Genomic DNA, 15819 nt, shown 5'->3' with positions numbered 1-15819 from the left:
CCCGCTTCTAAGCAGTAGTCCTGTTTCTCCATGTTGATGATGCAGCAGGCCTCTGCTTAGTGCTGGCAAGCCTGAAAGGAGTCTGCGTGTTCTTGCCCATTACTGCCATGAGGAGCAATAGTTACTCATTACAATAAATCATGAGTAACTAGTCATCTTTTCTACAGTGCCTGTTACTCACTGCCACTCTTGGAAAATTAATACCTTGTATACTCGCTGATACTGAGAATTTTAGGTGCCAGAATACACTCAAATATCAAGTCTGGCTTATCTGCAGATAGGCTTATCTGTGAGTATATACGGTAATACCTTTTTAAAGTACTCATATTTCCCACATTCAGTGCATTCGGAAAGTATTCAGACCCCTTCACTTTTTTCAATTTTGTTATGTTGCAGCCTGATACTACAGTCATTCAAATTCATTTTTTTTCTCATTAATCTACACTCAGTACCCCATAATGACAACATGAAAACAGAATTTTAGAAATGTCTGTAAATTTATTAAAAAGGAAAAACTGAAATATCACAGGTACTTAAGTATTCAGACCCTTTACTCAGTACTTTGTTGAAGCACCTTTGGCAGCAATTACAGCCTCGAGTCTTTTTCGGTATGACACAACAAGCTTTGCACACCTGGATTGGGGGATTTTCTGCCATTCTTCTTTGCGAATCCTTTCAAGCTCAATCAGGTTGGATGGGGACCATCGGTGGACTGCCATTTTCAGGTCTCTCCAGAGATGTTCAATAGGGTTCAAGTCAGGGCTGTGGCTGGGCCACTCTAGGACATTCACAGAGTTGTCCCTGTGTTGTCTTGGCTATGTGCTTAGGATCGTTGTCATGTTGGAAGGTGAACCTTCAGCCCAGTCTGAGGTCCTGAGCTCTGTGGAACAGGTTTTCATTGAGGATATCTCTGTACTTTGCTCCATTCAGCTTTCCCTCAACCCTGACCAGTCTCCCAGTCCCTGCTGCTGAAAAACACCCCCACAGCATGATGCTGCCACCACCATGCTTCGCTGTTAGGATGGTATTGGGCAGGTGATGAACGGTGCCTGATGTCCTCCAGACATAATGTTTAGAATTGACGCCAAACAGTTCAATCTTGGTTTCATCAGACCAGAGAATCTTGTTCCTCACGGTCTGAGAGTCCTTCAGGTGCTTTTTTGCAAACTCCAAGCGGGCTTTCATGTGTTTTGCACTGAGGAGAGGCTTCTGTCTAGCCACTCTGCCAGAAAGCCCAGATTGGTGGAGGGCTGCAGTGATGGTTGTCCTTCTGGAACTTTGTCCCATCTCCACACAGGATTTCTAGAGCTCAGTCAGAGTGATCATCGGGTTCTTGGTCACCTCTCTTACTAAGGCTCTTCTCCCCCGATTGCTCAGTTTGGCCAGGCAACCAGCTCTTGGAAGAGTCCTGGTTGTGCCAGACTTCTTCCACTTGAGAATTATGGAGGCCACAATGCTTTTGGGAACCTTCAGTGCAGCAGAATTTTTTTGTAGCCTTCCCCAGATCTGTGCCTTGCAATAATCCTGTCTCTGAGCTCTGCAGGCAGTTCCTCTGACCTCATGGCTTTTGTTCTGATACAGGATGCATTGCCAGCTGTGAGGCCTTCTATAGAGAGGTGTGTGCCTTTCCAAATCATGTCCAATCAATTTAATTTACCACAGGTGGACTCCAATCAAGGTGTAGAAACAGCTCAGCAACGATCAAGAGAAATGGGAGGCACCTGTGCTAAATTTCAAGTGTTGTTGCAAAGGGTCTGAATACTTACGTACATGTGATATTTCAGTTTTTCCTTTTTAATAAATTTACAGACATTTCTAAAATTCTGTTATCACTTCGTCATTATGGGGTACTGAGTGTAGATTAATGAGAAAAAAATGAATTTGAACAATTGCAGTATCGGGCTGCAACATAACAAAATTGAAAAAAGTGAAGGGGGTCTGAATACTTTCTGAATGCACTGTATACTCGCGGATAAGCAGGCCCTAGAATTTTTAACCAAAATACCATAAAAAATGCAGGTCGGCTTATCTGCAGGTGGGTTTATATGGTGCTCAGATTTTTTATTATTGCCACATAAGCTCTGAAGAAGAAGTTCAGTTTAAATTTTGAAAAATTTCTTGCAAGTACTCTGTTGTGTATCAAATTCATTCCTGAGCTTGGAATCTGACCTAATTTCTGCGGAGACCCATGTGCAGCTTTGCCACTTGAAATATTGGATCAAGTTAATATTTTTTGGCTTCCCTGACTTTGTAGGACAGTCTGTGAAAATGCCTGTCTAATTCTTCATAGACAGGAATCTTCATAGATTTAAAATATTATGGATTATGACTCTACCATCAGCCTTTGCTTGGTCTTGAGAGAGCCTGTTCTGAGTTGAAGCAAAGCCCCACAACACTGGTACCCAGCATGAGCCAGTTTGGTCTAGTGGTTAAGGCACCAGGCCAGAAACCAGGAGACCGTGAGTTCTAGTCCCGCCTTAGGCATGAAAGCCGGCTGGGTGACCTTGGGCCTGTCACTCTCTCTCAACCCAACTCACCTCACGGTGGTTGTTGTGGGGAAAACAGGAGGAGGAGGAAGGAGTATTGGGTATGTTCGCCACCTTGAGTCATTTATAAAAATAATAAAGGCAGGATGGATGGATAGATAGATAGATAAATAAGCTACGTTCCTGGGTGGAGCAGGCTTGTTTTCCAAGGATGGAGCAAACATTCTCTGCCTGTTCATGGAAGAGCTTCTATTCTTGCCGACTGCAGTGTTTTGCCATCTTTTCAGTCATATCCTTGCATAAGAAGAACTTTGCCCCCTGCTTGCCAGAAGATATAGAAAGCCTCTCATGTGCATCTGCACTGCCCGTTCTATATGGCTTGGTGAGTCAACCTAATGATGTCTTTTTTAACTCCCTCTCGTCCCAGCGTAGAGGAAGAGATTATTCTCCTTTTAGCTGACAGGTCACCAGTTATCTCCAAAGGAGATTTGATGCAATTGCCATTGTTATCAGATATCCAACTGTTCAGCAGTTTGAGTCACTGTGATTCTTCTTATTTAAGCAGTTGCTTCTTCAGCAAAGGATCGTTACCTTGTTGTGGTGCTGGAGCTTGAGCACCTCAATGATGCCATGAGCTAAACTGTGAAGGGCCACCCAAGACGGGAAGGTCATGACAGAGAGGTCAGACTAAATGCGATCCCTGGGGAAGGTAATGGCAACCCACCCCAGTATTCTTGCCGTGAAAACTAAATGGATCAGTACAACCAGAGATATGTCGGTATACCATCGGAAGATGAGACCCCCAGGTCGGAAGATGGTCAAAATGCTACTGGGGAGGAACAGAGGATGAGCTCAACTAGCCCTAGACGTGATGATGCAGCTAGCTCAAAGCCGAAAGGACGGCTAGCGGCCGACGGTGCTGGTGGTGAACGGCAAATCCAATGTTCTAAGGATCAACACACCATTGGAACCTGGAATGTAAGATCTATGAGCCAGGGCAAATTGGATGTGGTTATTGGTGAGATGTCAAGATTAAAGATAGACATTCTGGGCGTCAGTGAACTGAAATGGACTGGAATGGGCCACTTCACATCAAATGACCACCAGATCTACTACTGTGGACAAGAGGACCACAGAAGAAATGGAGTAGCCTTCATAATTAATAGTAAAGTGGCTAAAGCAGTGCTTGGATACAACCCAAAAAATGACAGAATGATCTCAATTCGAATTCAGGGCAAGCCATCTAACATCACAGTGATCCAAATATATGCCCCAACCACAAATGCTGAAGAAGCTGAAGTAGAGCAGTTCTATGAGGATCTGCAGCACCTACTGGACAACATGCCTAAAAGAGATGTTATTTTCATCACGGGAGACTGGAATGCTAAGGTGGGCAGTCAAATGACACCTCGAATTACAGGTAAGTATGGCCTGGGAGAACAAAATGAAGCAGGACATAGGCTGATAGAATTTTGCCAAGACAATTCACTCTGCATAACAAACACTCTCTTCCAACAACCTAAGAGACGGCTTTATACATGGACTTCACCAGATGGACAACACCGAAATCAGATTGACTACATCCTTTGCAGCCAAAGGTGGCGGACATCTGTACAGTCGGTAAAAACAAGGCCTGGAGCTGACTGTAGTTCCGATCACGAACTTCTTGCACAATTTAGGATCAGACTAAAGAGATTAGGGAAGATCCACAGATCAGCTAGATATGAGCTCACTAATATTCCTAAGGAATATGCAGTGGAGGTGAAGAGTAGATTTAAGGGACTGGACTTAGTAGATAGGGTCCCGGAAGAACTCTGGACAGAAGTTGGCAGCATTGTTCAGGAGGCGGCAACAAAATACATCCCAAAGAAAGAGAAAACCAAGAAGGCAAAATGGCTGTCTGCTGAGACACTAGAAGTAGCCCAAGAAAGAAGGAAAGCAAAAGGCAACAGTGATAGGGGGAGATATGCCCAATTAAATGCAAAATTCCAGAGGTTAGCCAGAAGAGATAAGGAATGATTTTTAAACAAGCAATGCGCGGAAGTGGAAGAAGACAATAGAATAGGAAGGACAAGAGACCTCTTCCAGAAAATTAGAAACATTGGAGGTAAATTCCAGGCAAAAATGGGTATGATCAAAAACAAAGATGGCAAGGACCTAACAGAAGAAGAAGAGATCAAGAAAAGGTGGCAAGAATATACGGAAGACCTGTATAGGAAGGATAACAATATCGGGGATAGCTTTGACGGTGTGATCAGTGAGCTAGAGCCAGACATCCTGAAGAGTGAGGTTGAGTGGGCCTTAAGAAGCATTGCTAATAACAAGGTAGCAGGAGACGACGGCATCCCAGCTGAACTGTTCCAAATCTTGCAAGATGATGCTGTCAAGGTAATGCATGCTATATGCCAGCAAATTTGGAAAACACAAGAATGGCCATCAGATTGGAAAAAATCAACTTATATCCCCATACCAAAAAAGGGAAACACTAAAGACTGTTCAAACTATCGAACAGTGGCACTCATTTCACATGCCAGTAAGGTAATGCTCAAGATCCTGCAAGGTAGACTTCAGCAGTTCATGGAGCGAGAATTGCCAGATGTACAAGGCAGAGGAACTAGGGACCAAATTGCCAATATCCGCTGGATAATGGAAAAAGCCAGGGAGTTTCAGAAAAACATCTATTTCTGTTTTATTGACTATTCTAAAGCCTTTGACTGTGTGGACCATAACAAATTGTGGCAAGTTCTTAGTGGTATGGGGATACCAAGTCATCTTGTCTGCCTCCTGAAGAATCTGTATAACGACCAAGTAGCAACAGTAAGAACAGACCACGGAACAACAGACTGGTTTCAGATTGGGAAAGGAGTACGGCAGGGCTGTATACTCTCACCCTACCTATTCAACTTGTACACAGAACACATCATGCGACATGCTGGGCTTGAGGAATCCAAGGCTGGGGTTAAAATCGCTGGAGGAAACATTAACAATCTCAGATATGCAGATGATAGCACTTTGATGGCTGAAAGCGAAGAGGAACTGAGGAGCCTTATGATGAAGGTGAAAGAAGAAAGTGCAAAAGCTGGTTTGCAGCTAAACCTCAAAAAAACCAAGATTATGGCAACCAGCTTGATTGATAACTGGCAAATAGAGGGAGAAAATGTAGAAGCAGTGAAAGACTTTGTATTCCTAGGTGCAAAGATTACTGCAGATGCTGACTGCAGTCAGGAAATCAGAAGACGCTTAATCCTTGGGAGAAGAACAATGACAAATCTCGATAAAATAGTTAAGAGCAGAGACATCACACTGACAACAAAGGTCCGCATCGTTAAAGCAATGGTGTTCCCCGTAGTAACATATGGCTGCGAGAGCTGGACCATAAGGACGGCTGAGAGAAGGAAGATAGATGCTTTGGAACTGTGGTGTTGGAGGAAAATTCTGAGAGTGCCTTGGACTGCAAGAAGATCAAACCAGTCCATCCTCCAGGAAATAAAGCCAGACTGCTCACTTGAGGGAATGGTATTAAAGGCAAAACTGAAATACTTTGGCCACATAATGAGAAGACAGGACACCCTGGAGAAGATGCTGATGCTAGGGAGAGTGGAAGGCAAAAGGAAGAGGGGCCGACCAAGGGCAAGGTGGATGGATGATATTCTAGAGGCGATATTCTAGAGGTTTATGGTCAAAGACCATACTGGAAACAAACAAACACAACAAACATACTGGAAAACAAAAACTCAGTATGGATAACTAAATGTAATAGGCAACTGCTTGTTTTTTATTCGTTTAGTCGGAAGCGACTAAACGAATAAACAACAACAAGCAGTTGCCTATTACATTTAGTTATCCATACTGAGTTTTTGTTTTCCAGTATGTTTGTTGTGTTTGTTTGTTTCCAGTATGGTCTTTGACCATAAACTCAATACCTACACTTGATCTCTCTACAAGGTCATCCAAATATGCTGCCCTATACCTGGATGACCTTGTAGCTACATCAAATATATGTATTTATTTTTATGGTTAAAGACCAGTATCCCTGTGAGAGCCTTGTTAGCTTGGAAGCGGGGTGGAATCTGTTTTGAACTGATGGTTTCCCTCTTGGGTTTTACAGAGATCTGGATTCAAAGGGGAAAAGGTGATTTGGAGTGTGTGATGGCACTCATATAGCAACTCTGTAAGAACCTATGTCCCTTTTAGGGGCATTTGGTGGAGATAGTCAAATACGTAATTATAGCAGGCACAACTGCACAGTTGAAGCCCCATTCCTTTTTAATGTGTGTTGCATGTGTTACGCGTACAGTAAAGGAACAGCCTTCTATTGCGTAGTCACATCTATCATATTTATTTTTTAAAACCCATGAGGATGTCCCTGGTCATTCCTTGGGCATGCATAGCATGCACAATCCCAAGAAAAAATCTCCTTTGCACAATCTCCTGTGGTTGAAGGAGATGCCAGCAGCTGCTACATTTACACTTATAGGTGTTCTAAATTATCTTTTCCCCTTTGAATCCAGATTACTGCACAGACCTAAAGCCTTCCTTTTAAGATCCTTCTGAGGCCCTATAGCATTAGGCCCTTTCCATAAGAGTGGGCAGAATCAAAGCTGAATTAGCAAATCTACATCAAACTCTCTTTATTGCATTTCTAGACATAGATACACAGACACTAGGGGGGTTTTCCCCCAAAACCTAATTGAAGCATGGAGAGGTTTTTTTATCTCAATAGAGCGTGTCAATCATATGAAAACAAAACTGTTTCTTCCTTCTCCACTTGAAATACCCTTCTCCATATCATCATTTCCCTTCTAGATCTTGACAGGAAGGTATCTCATGGAGATGTCAGGACTACAGCTAGGTGTCTGTTGGTTTTCCTGATAGACATCTCTCTTGTGTTGTGTTCATTGAATGATTAGCCTCAAGGCACATACGGTATAAATGTTTAATTTTGAAATAGCACCTTGGAAATTTCAGACAATTTATCAGTAATAAGAAGTATATTTCATCCTACAGAATTTTTTATGCACTCCCCACTGAGAAGAATGGGAGTACAAGGACAACACTGTGCTTTTGTTGAATTAGCCTTTGTTGCAATGCTAATTGTGCTTCTGAAAAATAATGGGCAAACAAGGCAAAAGCCCCCCCCCCCCAATAGCAGACATTGCCTTTTGTGCTGAAAAAAAATAGTATCAGTGCATGGAATAAAGCTTTCCACACTAAACAAAAGAGGAACACCTAGCTAATACCTTTATTAAATATTATATTGTTATTAAATATTACAGTGTTATAAATTAAATTTATTAAATATTAAATATTCTATTAAATAATATTGAGAGTTGGACGGCATACAAGTTTAATGAATTATTATTAATGCATGCTTATAACTCTTACCCATTCCCAGCCACCAGAAAAATGAATGAAAAATACAGTACAGGGCACTTTCAACCTAGTATGGTGTTCTGGCCAGTTCATTTGCTAATAAAAATGCAAGTTTTCCCCCTAAATAATTCCCTGTGAATTGGAGGTATTCATGATGGGGATGATTAATCAAACATTTGCAGAGAGTAGAAGGAGCTCGTGCAAATGGCTGCAAATGTTGCTGCGGTTGCTTTTGAAGGTTAGGTTGAGAGGAGCTCATTCATTTCAGCCTTTTTGATTTAGTCCCTAAATTGGCCTTTTCTCTTTTTCCCCCCCTTCTCTGTCTTTTTAACCAGTTATAGTTATCAATTTAAGTAGAGTGCAGCTGAAGCACAGGCACACACTCAGGTGTATGCATCTCTCACTCATACATAGACGTTTATGTGTGAGGGAGGCAACTCCTTGATTGTTTCAGCTGGAGTTAGCAGCTTAGATTGCTTTTGGAGGGGGGTGTCATCTTAAATTCAGGGTTACTTATTTTTAGATAAATATAGGAAGTCACCTTGACTTGATTGACCAGACTGTCGCTGGCAGAGTCCTGCTGGTCACAACTCGCTTTCCATTTGTCTCGATTCCTGGCTTTTCTTCTCCAGGTTTGGCCAAAGTCCTTGACTATTGGATCTTCGCATCTCTTTGGAGGTCAGCTGGTGGGTCTTTTTACTTCTCTTGGATACCATTCGGCAACTGCTGTTGTCCAACAGCCATCCGACATGTGTGTGACGAGTCCTGCCCAGTGTAGCTTCTGTTTTCGATATTCGATGATGACATCATTTATTCCATTCATGTTCTAATCGGGCTGCTTGGGATGTGGTCTTGGAGAGAAACTTTCAGCATGGATCTTTCCATAGCCCTTACTACTCTTGAAAGCTCTTCCTCTTCCGCCTTTGTTAGCGACCATGTTTCACTTCCATATAGCACCCTCGGTAAGAAGTAAGAATGTCAATTTAACAATAAAAAGAAACCACCCTCTAGCCATACTCTGATGTAGTTTATGATGTAAAAACACTAGTATGGAGTGTTTTTAGAGACATATCTGGTGATCTCACCTGAGCTTCTGGTCTGTGATTCAGATACTTTTCCCACTCTCCCAGGTGTGGTTCAGTCCCTTTGTAGATCTGTGAGAGCAGGCATTTTCATGTCAGCATGTCATTTCCCACTGCTCACTCTTGATAAGAGTAGCCCTTAGAGTTGATGTTTCCAGGTCAGCTTCTTGTTTTGGGATACTGGTGATGTTTGTTCTTATTTGAATACTCCTGAAACCAGCACTGAGACATCTTCAAGAAAGGCCATAACTGACTTATACAGAGCAGAATAAAATTACAATCCTTCTTGCTGGAAAGGTAAAATACTGAGTATAATGATATCAAAAGGGCATAGTTGGTGGTGGTATCCCAGATGTGTAAGAGTCTCCTTAGAGGTTTGTTTGGTATGTTTCTGATTTCCCCCCCACATCTGGCCTTTTAAGCAGTGTTCTTGTCTTGCGTCTAAGCTTTCAAAGGCTGAAACTTTTTCATTCCAAAACAAACAGATGCTTAAGGCTGTGTTTTACTTTTTTTTTTCAGCTTAACAACATGTTGGAAAGAAGTTATGTAGAGGGGGTCATGATTCTTTATGTTTCTCTGTCATCAGGATGACTATCTAAAAACTGAATAGAACAGGAAGGGTGCTGGCTGACAAAGGAAAGACCAATTTTGAAATGGTTGGATTAGACAGGGAATTGTGGAGGAGAACATTTCTGCAAAATTCCCCAGTACATCTCTATGGCACTTGAGCAGGGGCTTCAAGTGTTGGTGACTGTTCCATTCTGAGCCCTCTTTGTGCTGATCACATAACCAGAATGGAGCGTATGCAGCCCAGCCCTGTGCTTCCCAGTATGTGTGTTGATCGATCAATTGATTCTGTGTCATCAAGTTGGTGTCAACTCTTAGCCACATAGATAGATTTTCTCCAGGACTATTTGCCCCCAACCTGGTCCTTCAGGTCTTCTAACGGAGCACTCATTGCCACTGTAATTGAGTCCCAATGCCTACGTACATGCAAACATTCATTTATTTATTAAACATTACTATTTTATTTATTAAACATATTTCTATGCTGCCACATTCAAAAAAGACTCTCAGCAGCTTACAGAGAAAGCATGTTCCGCATGCCTTACAGTTGTTGCCTATCCCTTTTTTTAAGTAATCAACAGCCTTTCAGCTGAATTGTTCAGCTAGAACTCCCATCCTCCCTAGCCAGAACCTTAAGCTGCCTCAAGGTTTTCCATCTTCCATTCTGAAGCAACACAGCTACTAATACAGGGTTTTTGAATCTTCAGCTAATACTAGTGACTTCATTCTTGGAAAATACAGGCCCACCAAGACTTCCATGCCAGCCTCTCAAAAGTTCAGTTGCCTGTCATTTCCATGTGCTTTCTCTTGTCCAGGTCTCTCAGGCAGCTGCAGAGCTTCAGCAGTATTGTATGCAGAATGCTTGCAAAGATGCTTTGCTTGTGGGAGTTCCGGCTGGAAGCAACCCATTTCGAGAGCCCAGGTCCTGCGTGTTGCTCTGAAGACAGGTAGGCAGAAGTCCGTGGCACTGTTAAATATATATCATGTGCACTCTCTCTCTCATTTGTATTGTATTGTATTGTATTGTATTATAATATTAAGTTATTTACACAAATTTGGGGGGTTTTGTAGTGCATCCCTTAAATTTTTCCTAAAAACATGAGTGGGAATAAAGAGCTGCCCTTGGGGACCCTATGATGATGAAATCCAAGTATTCTCTTTATCCTGCATGTAAAGGAATAACAAGAGTGCAGGGTGTATATTTTATGCTGCATTGCTCTCCTTTACACAGGAAGTATGTGGAGTAAAGTGACCTTTATATGGACCTTTGCTACTCTAATGCAATCTAAGCTATTGAGTTTTGAAGGAGACCACTTTTTAATTATTTTTTTTTCCATGTTTCAGGGAAGGTTTTCTGAAAGTTCTCAAGTACAAGAAGAATCCCAGCGGTCTTCCTTGTTTTCCAAACCAATACTTTCTCTGTGTAGACCTGAACGGTTTCGTTAGATATTTATTAGTCTGCCTTAGATTGTCTTAGTAAATGGTTAGATCTTTTGCTAATATAAAGCATTTTATAAGGAAAAGCTTTTCCTTTCGTAATTGAATCAATATCCTTTCTTTAATCCTCTGAGATGTTTACATTTAGAAAAGGACAATACCAATGATGTGTTTCTATTGTGCCTGAATGAACCACGCACTAGGTACCTTCTTACTAACAGCTGTCTGTTTTCTGATCAGAGATACTTTCAAGTAGGTTTGATCCAGGCAAAGTTGACCTTTAAGGCTGCAGTTTTACGCACATTTGTTATTTTTGAATAAATTTGATATACTCAACAGGGGAGCTATATCTCCCAGTTGCTATCAGTAGAACTTCAGGCATATTCCCATCCTAAAATGGACTCTCCCTTAAAAATACTTTGCATTGGTTGGAGTGTACCCAGTTGGTTAAAAGAAAGGTGCTTCTCTGTCCCAATTGGACCAAATGAAGAAGATGCATGTCATGTCAAGGGGGCTATGACGATAGCCCCCTTGAGCTCCCAAGCCCCAATTTTTTGCAGAAATACAAGCTTGCTGTTCAGCCTTTCAGTGAATTAGGAGGAAGAGAACTGTATGGGAATCTCTCTATATAGATCTTGCCCTCCCTCCTGTTGGGTATAATGAGAGGTATAAGGGGAGTCACGTCATGTATCATCTTCCCATTTAATGTGCACAGTGCCCCATTTGCAGCTAATTGGAATAGGGAACAGCCAAGAACATGCTGATAAGCTGCTTCTCATGCCAGTCTGTAACGGGGGATAGTACAGTAAGATTAGGATGCAGGGAGGGGAGATTTAAACTGCTGGTGCACTGAGATCACAAAGGAAGAATGCGAGAGGCTGCACCAATTCCCAGCATAGTACCCACCCACAAATTTTGGCCAAATCTACCAGTCCTGTGGCTCTTGACCCCCTACTGCATACAGCCCTTGGGGGAAAAATGTTCATCTTTGCCATTTGTTAAACTAAACTTTCTTTACAAAACCATTTTTCTATATATCTGAAATCAGTTGGTGACAATTTACAGAAATAGCAAATACTACCTGTAACACAGATGGATTTCTTTCTGCATGTTCACCACAGACAATCTAGTCTTTCCTTATCTCTGTGCTTTTACATAAAACTGTTACCTTACAGAGAAAGCCTGCTATTTGGCGCACGGTGTTCCAATGTCAAAGACTCCAAAGAATCTTAAGGCCCTGCCAGATGTCTGCAAGCCTTAGGAAGGAGAAGGAGAATTGGGCTTTCCTCCACCTCTCATTTCTGTTTGTTTTAACGGCTTCCCTCTCACTGATGAGAAGAGTGCTGCAGAACAGGAGAGTAAACAATTCAAGGGGAGCAGGATGAGTTTGGAAATGTATTAAAACAGTGTGAAAAGAGGCCAAAGAACCATCCATTTATACCGTATCAAATATCTGCAGCAAGATGCCTTACCTCGTGCTGGTCTTCTTTCCTGCTGAAGTTACAAAATATATTACTTAGTTTCAGAGGGGGACAGCTGACAAATCCTGTGCTCCCCAAGACACCCTCTTAGGGACTATAGGATTGTAACCTTAAAGTATGCCTGCTTGGCAAATAATCACTGATAATAACACTACAACAAATAGAATAAATTTAGGCCAATCCACAGGCAAAGCTTTCTGAGCATTTGCAATATTACTGGAACAATTTACTTTTTTTTTTTTTTTTGGTGGATCAGGTGTCTTTGATTTTGGATTACCAAGCACTTTTATACACACTGTTTACTTTTAAAAAGTTCTTTTTGGTTTGTATTAATATATTAAAAGCTTAAAAAAATCTTTTCTTAATTACTGGGATTTTTTTGTGGCATGAAAACACATTTGACGGAGGGTTTTGAAATATAAAAAATCTGACCTACATTAGAAAAAAATCGCATCTTTCTTAGCTACCTCCATATTTCAACTTTGTATGTTTATGACGAAAGTTAATAGCCTGCCAAGAAATTACTATTCTGCCCATAGATGCCATTTGCAGAGCGCACGAAGAGCATCTGCTTGTATCCAGTACACAAAAACTTCCATATTGCCTCTTTTGAAATGTATTTATAGTTACTGGAGCTGCAAGGCAAATGGCCATTGCAAGCGTTGCTATCCTATTCCTTGGAGACACGAATCTCTTCTCATTTGGATTTTGTATATGTGCTCACACACACACACACACACACACACTTACTTCAGTGGGACACAGTAAGTTATGCTTGTTTTGTGAAACCTGTCTGCTTTGTTATCTAAAGTCTCTTTGTGGCCTTGAACTCATCTATTGTCATAATAACTATTGAAGTGCTTTCCAGTTGTCTGTATTCTCAGTTACACTGAATCAAATGTTCAGATTTACTTGGCAGACTTCTCTATACTTTGTTAGGCTGATAATCCTGCTTTTCCAGGAGGGAAAAAAAGGTAAAATGAAGCAAGAACTTCAATGGAGAGTGACCAGTCTGCCCATAATGTAAAGCAGCCCACCCGGGCCTAGTGCCTGCTGAGTTCTTTGGAAAACAGCTCCTATCAGCCCTAGCCAATGTACAAGCGTTTAAGCAATTATACAAGTTACAGGCCAAAACGTATATGCAAGACTGTGATTTAACAACATAGCATGCAGTACCTATGTTGCTAGGGCTACCGTATCTGGGATGCAAAATTCCAGATGATGATGACTAGATGACAGCAAAGAGTTATCCTTGCTGCCATTTAGTAGTACTCTGGGGTTTTTTTGCAGTCCAAGTATGAGTGCTTTAGTTACACTTAGTTTAGTTTGTGTCATATCAGGGAATCTTAGTTTAAGATTAGGGACACCATGCTTGGGCTACAAAGATCTGCATGACCAGAAGGCAACAGTAAATAGATTAACTAAACTCTTAATTCTCTAGATAATTCTGTCTAGCAGTCATCCAGATTTTTATAGTCCAAATACTGTATGGTGGTTTTACTTAAGTTAGCCCATGAACCAGAAATCATCTTTTTTCTAGAAAACCAATTTCAGATCATGGGTTCAAAAGCTAACTAGTTTAAACATCTATATTTGTTTAAAATTAAGTTTTCTGATTTACCTATAACATAGTGAGATACTCTAAAACTCTTGAATAAATTCAGATACCCTGCTAGTTCTGCAGGAAAAGAGTATGTATGTATAAGTGCTTGCACAGGCTCATTCATATACAGTAATGTTAAACCATGGATTGGAATTATTTATACACTCAGCCAGCAACTGATTAATACTGGCTTTCCTCTCTCTAGTTACTTTCTAGAAGAATTTAAAAGAACATTGCAATAATTATGCATGGATGAAAAAATACCAGCTGACTAAAGTGTTGTTACAATTGAGGAAAAAAAAAACTACCAAAAGGCTTTGGTAATGCCTTTTCATAAGTTGCAATATGTATCTTGAGAACAAGCCAATATTGAAAATCTGATACAATAACTATAAAGCAAGAGGATAATAGAGAAGAGAGGAAGGGAGGGTAGCTGGAAAGAAAAAAGGAAATTAATCCAAGAAATGTGGTTATATTTTATACGTGTATATATATCTTGCTTGAAATACCAGGTTCTCAAGATAAGCAGTTCAGAACATTTTTCTTAAGAGCAATGCCAAAGCTGTATAAATGGAAAATTGTTAGGTTTCAGGTCACAAATAAGTGCCATAAATAATAAATGTTCAGCTTTTTAGTTTTAAAAACGATAGTGTTTTAGAGTTTGGGTCTTTCTGTCATAGTGAGTGCCAATAATGGTATTCCAAACATTTCCCCTTCCTCATTTTTCCAGCAGATGCAGGACACACTTTTTCAGATCAACGGAATGTTGATCTGTTGGATGCGACAGGAACTGACTGACCCCTTCCTCCTCTATTTACTAGAAATTGGTCATACGCAGCTTAAAACACACAAGTGCATGTGCACACACACACACCCCTATACAGTGAACTCTACAGCTAATTGCATTTCTAAGACAGCAGTGTCACTGAGGATACTTTCCTGAGGCAGACCTATGCTTTCCTATAGCTGTTTCCAACGCGGGCCACCCCATCCATCTATGCTTAGATGGGATTTCATTGGATGTGTTTGCAACATACGTTAAACCATTTTGTTGTCTGATTTGGCATGTAGTGTAAACCACGTGGCACCTTGATCACCACACATAAGCCTGCTTAACTCACTGTAATCATGATTCAGTATGTCCTCTGAACTAAGACTGGAAATTGACTCTGCCTTCCAAACTGAGGACCCCAAGCCAAATGGCGGAAATGCTCCCAAAGTGGACTCACTCCTGGAGCAGTGCCTCTGCTGTTCTGGCTTTATTTTCAACTCTGTGGATTGCAGCAGATGAACCAGGGACACAAAGTGGATAGGGAAGAGCTTCAGCTCAAAAAACAAAACAGGAAGGGTCAGCCAACCACCACAAAGAGATGACAAAAAAGGGGGAGACTGGCTGCAGCTTGTGATCTCAGTTTTACAATGGTTCTCTTCCTTTCTTCAGGGCTGTCCCAGTTGGTGTTGGTTGGCAGGGAGAGATCATCCCCCGGGCCCCTCCGTTGTGGGGTGCTGCAGGGTTCTATTCTCTCTCCGCTCCTTTTCAACTCTACATGAAACTGCTGGAGGAGGCCATATGCCGGTTTGGGGTTAATATGTGTGGGATTGGATGGGGAGGAACTGTCTCCAACTCAGTCATACCAAAACCAGGTGGCTGTGGGTGTTTGGGGCACCCAGATCTGGCGATATTCTAACTTTGACCTTGGATGGGCTGCACTTCCCAATTCAAGGGAGGTGCGCAATTTGGAGGTCTTCCTGGACTCGGAGATCTGCTTGATGAGCAAGTGGCAGATATG

General features: G+C 41.5%; 1 protein-coding gene across 2 annotated transcripts in view; it reads left to right on the top strand.

Moving 5' to 3' along the window:
* The window catches only part of GNG10 (G protein subunit gamma 10), a 38549-nt gene that overhangs the window by 10450 nt on the left and 12280 nt on the right, over nucleotides 1-15819 (top strand). The window contains exons 2-3 of one of the 2 annotated variants that reach the window (XM_063294975.1): nucleotides 10324-10455; nucleotides 10853-12784. In XM_063294975.1, the coding sequence (XP_063151045.1) occupies nucleotides 10324-10449 (126 nt within the window). In that variant the 3' untranslated portion in view covers nucleotides 10450-10455; nucleotides 10853-12784. Of the gene's footprint in view, nucleotides 1-10323; nucleotides 10456-10852; nucleotides 12785-15819 lie in introns of those variants that run through there. The other variant, XM_063294976.1, reaches the window with a different exon arrangement.

The sequence above is a fragment of the Candoia aspera genome, chromosome 2, assembly GCF_035149785.1.
Source record: "Candoia aspera isolate rCanAsp1 chromosome 2, rCanAsp1.hap2, whole genome shotgun sequence".
In the NCBI taxonomy this organism is placed as follows: Eukaryota; Metazoa; Chordata; class Lepidosauria; order Squamata; family Boidae; genus Candoia; species Candoia aspera.
The sequence above is the reverse complement of the archived record's forward strand: the minus strand, read 5'-3'. Positions and strand labels throughout refer to the sequence as shown.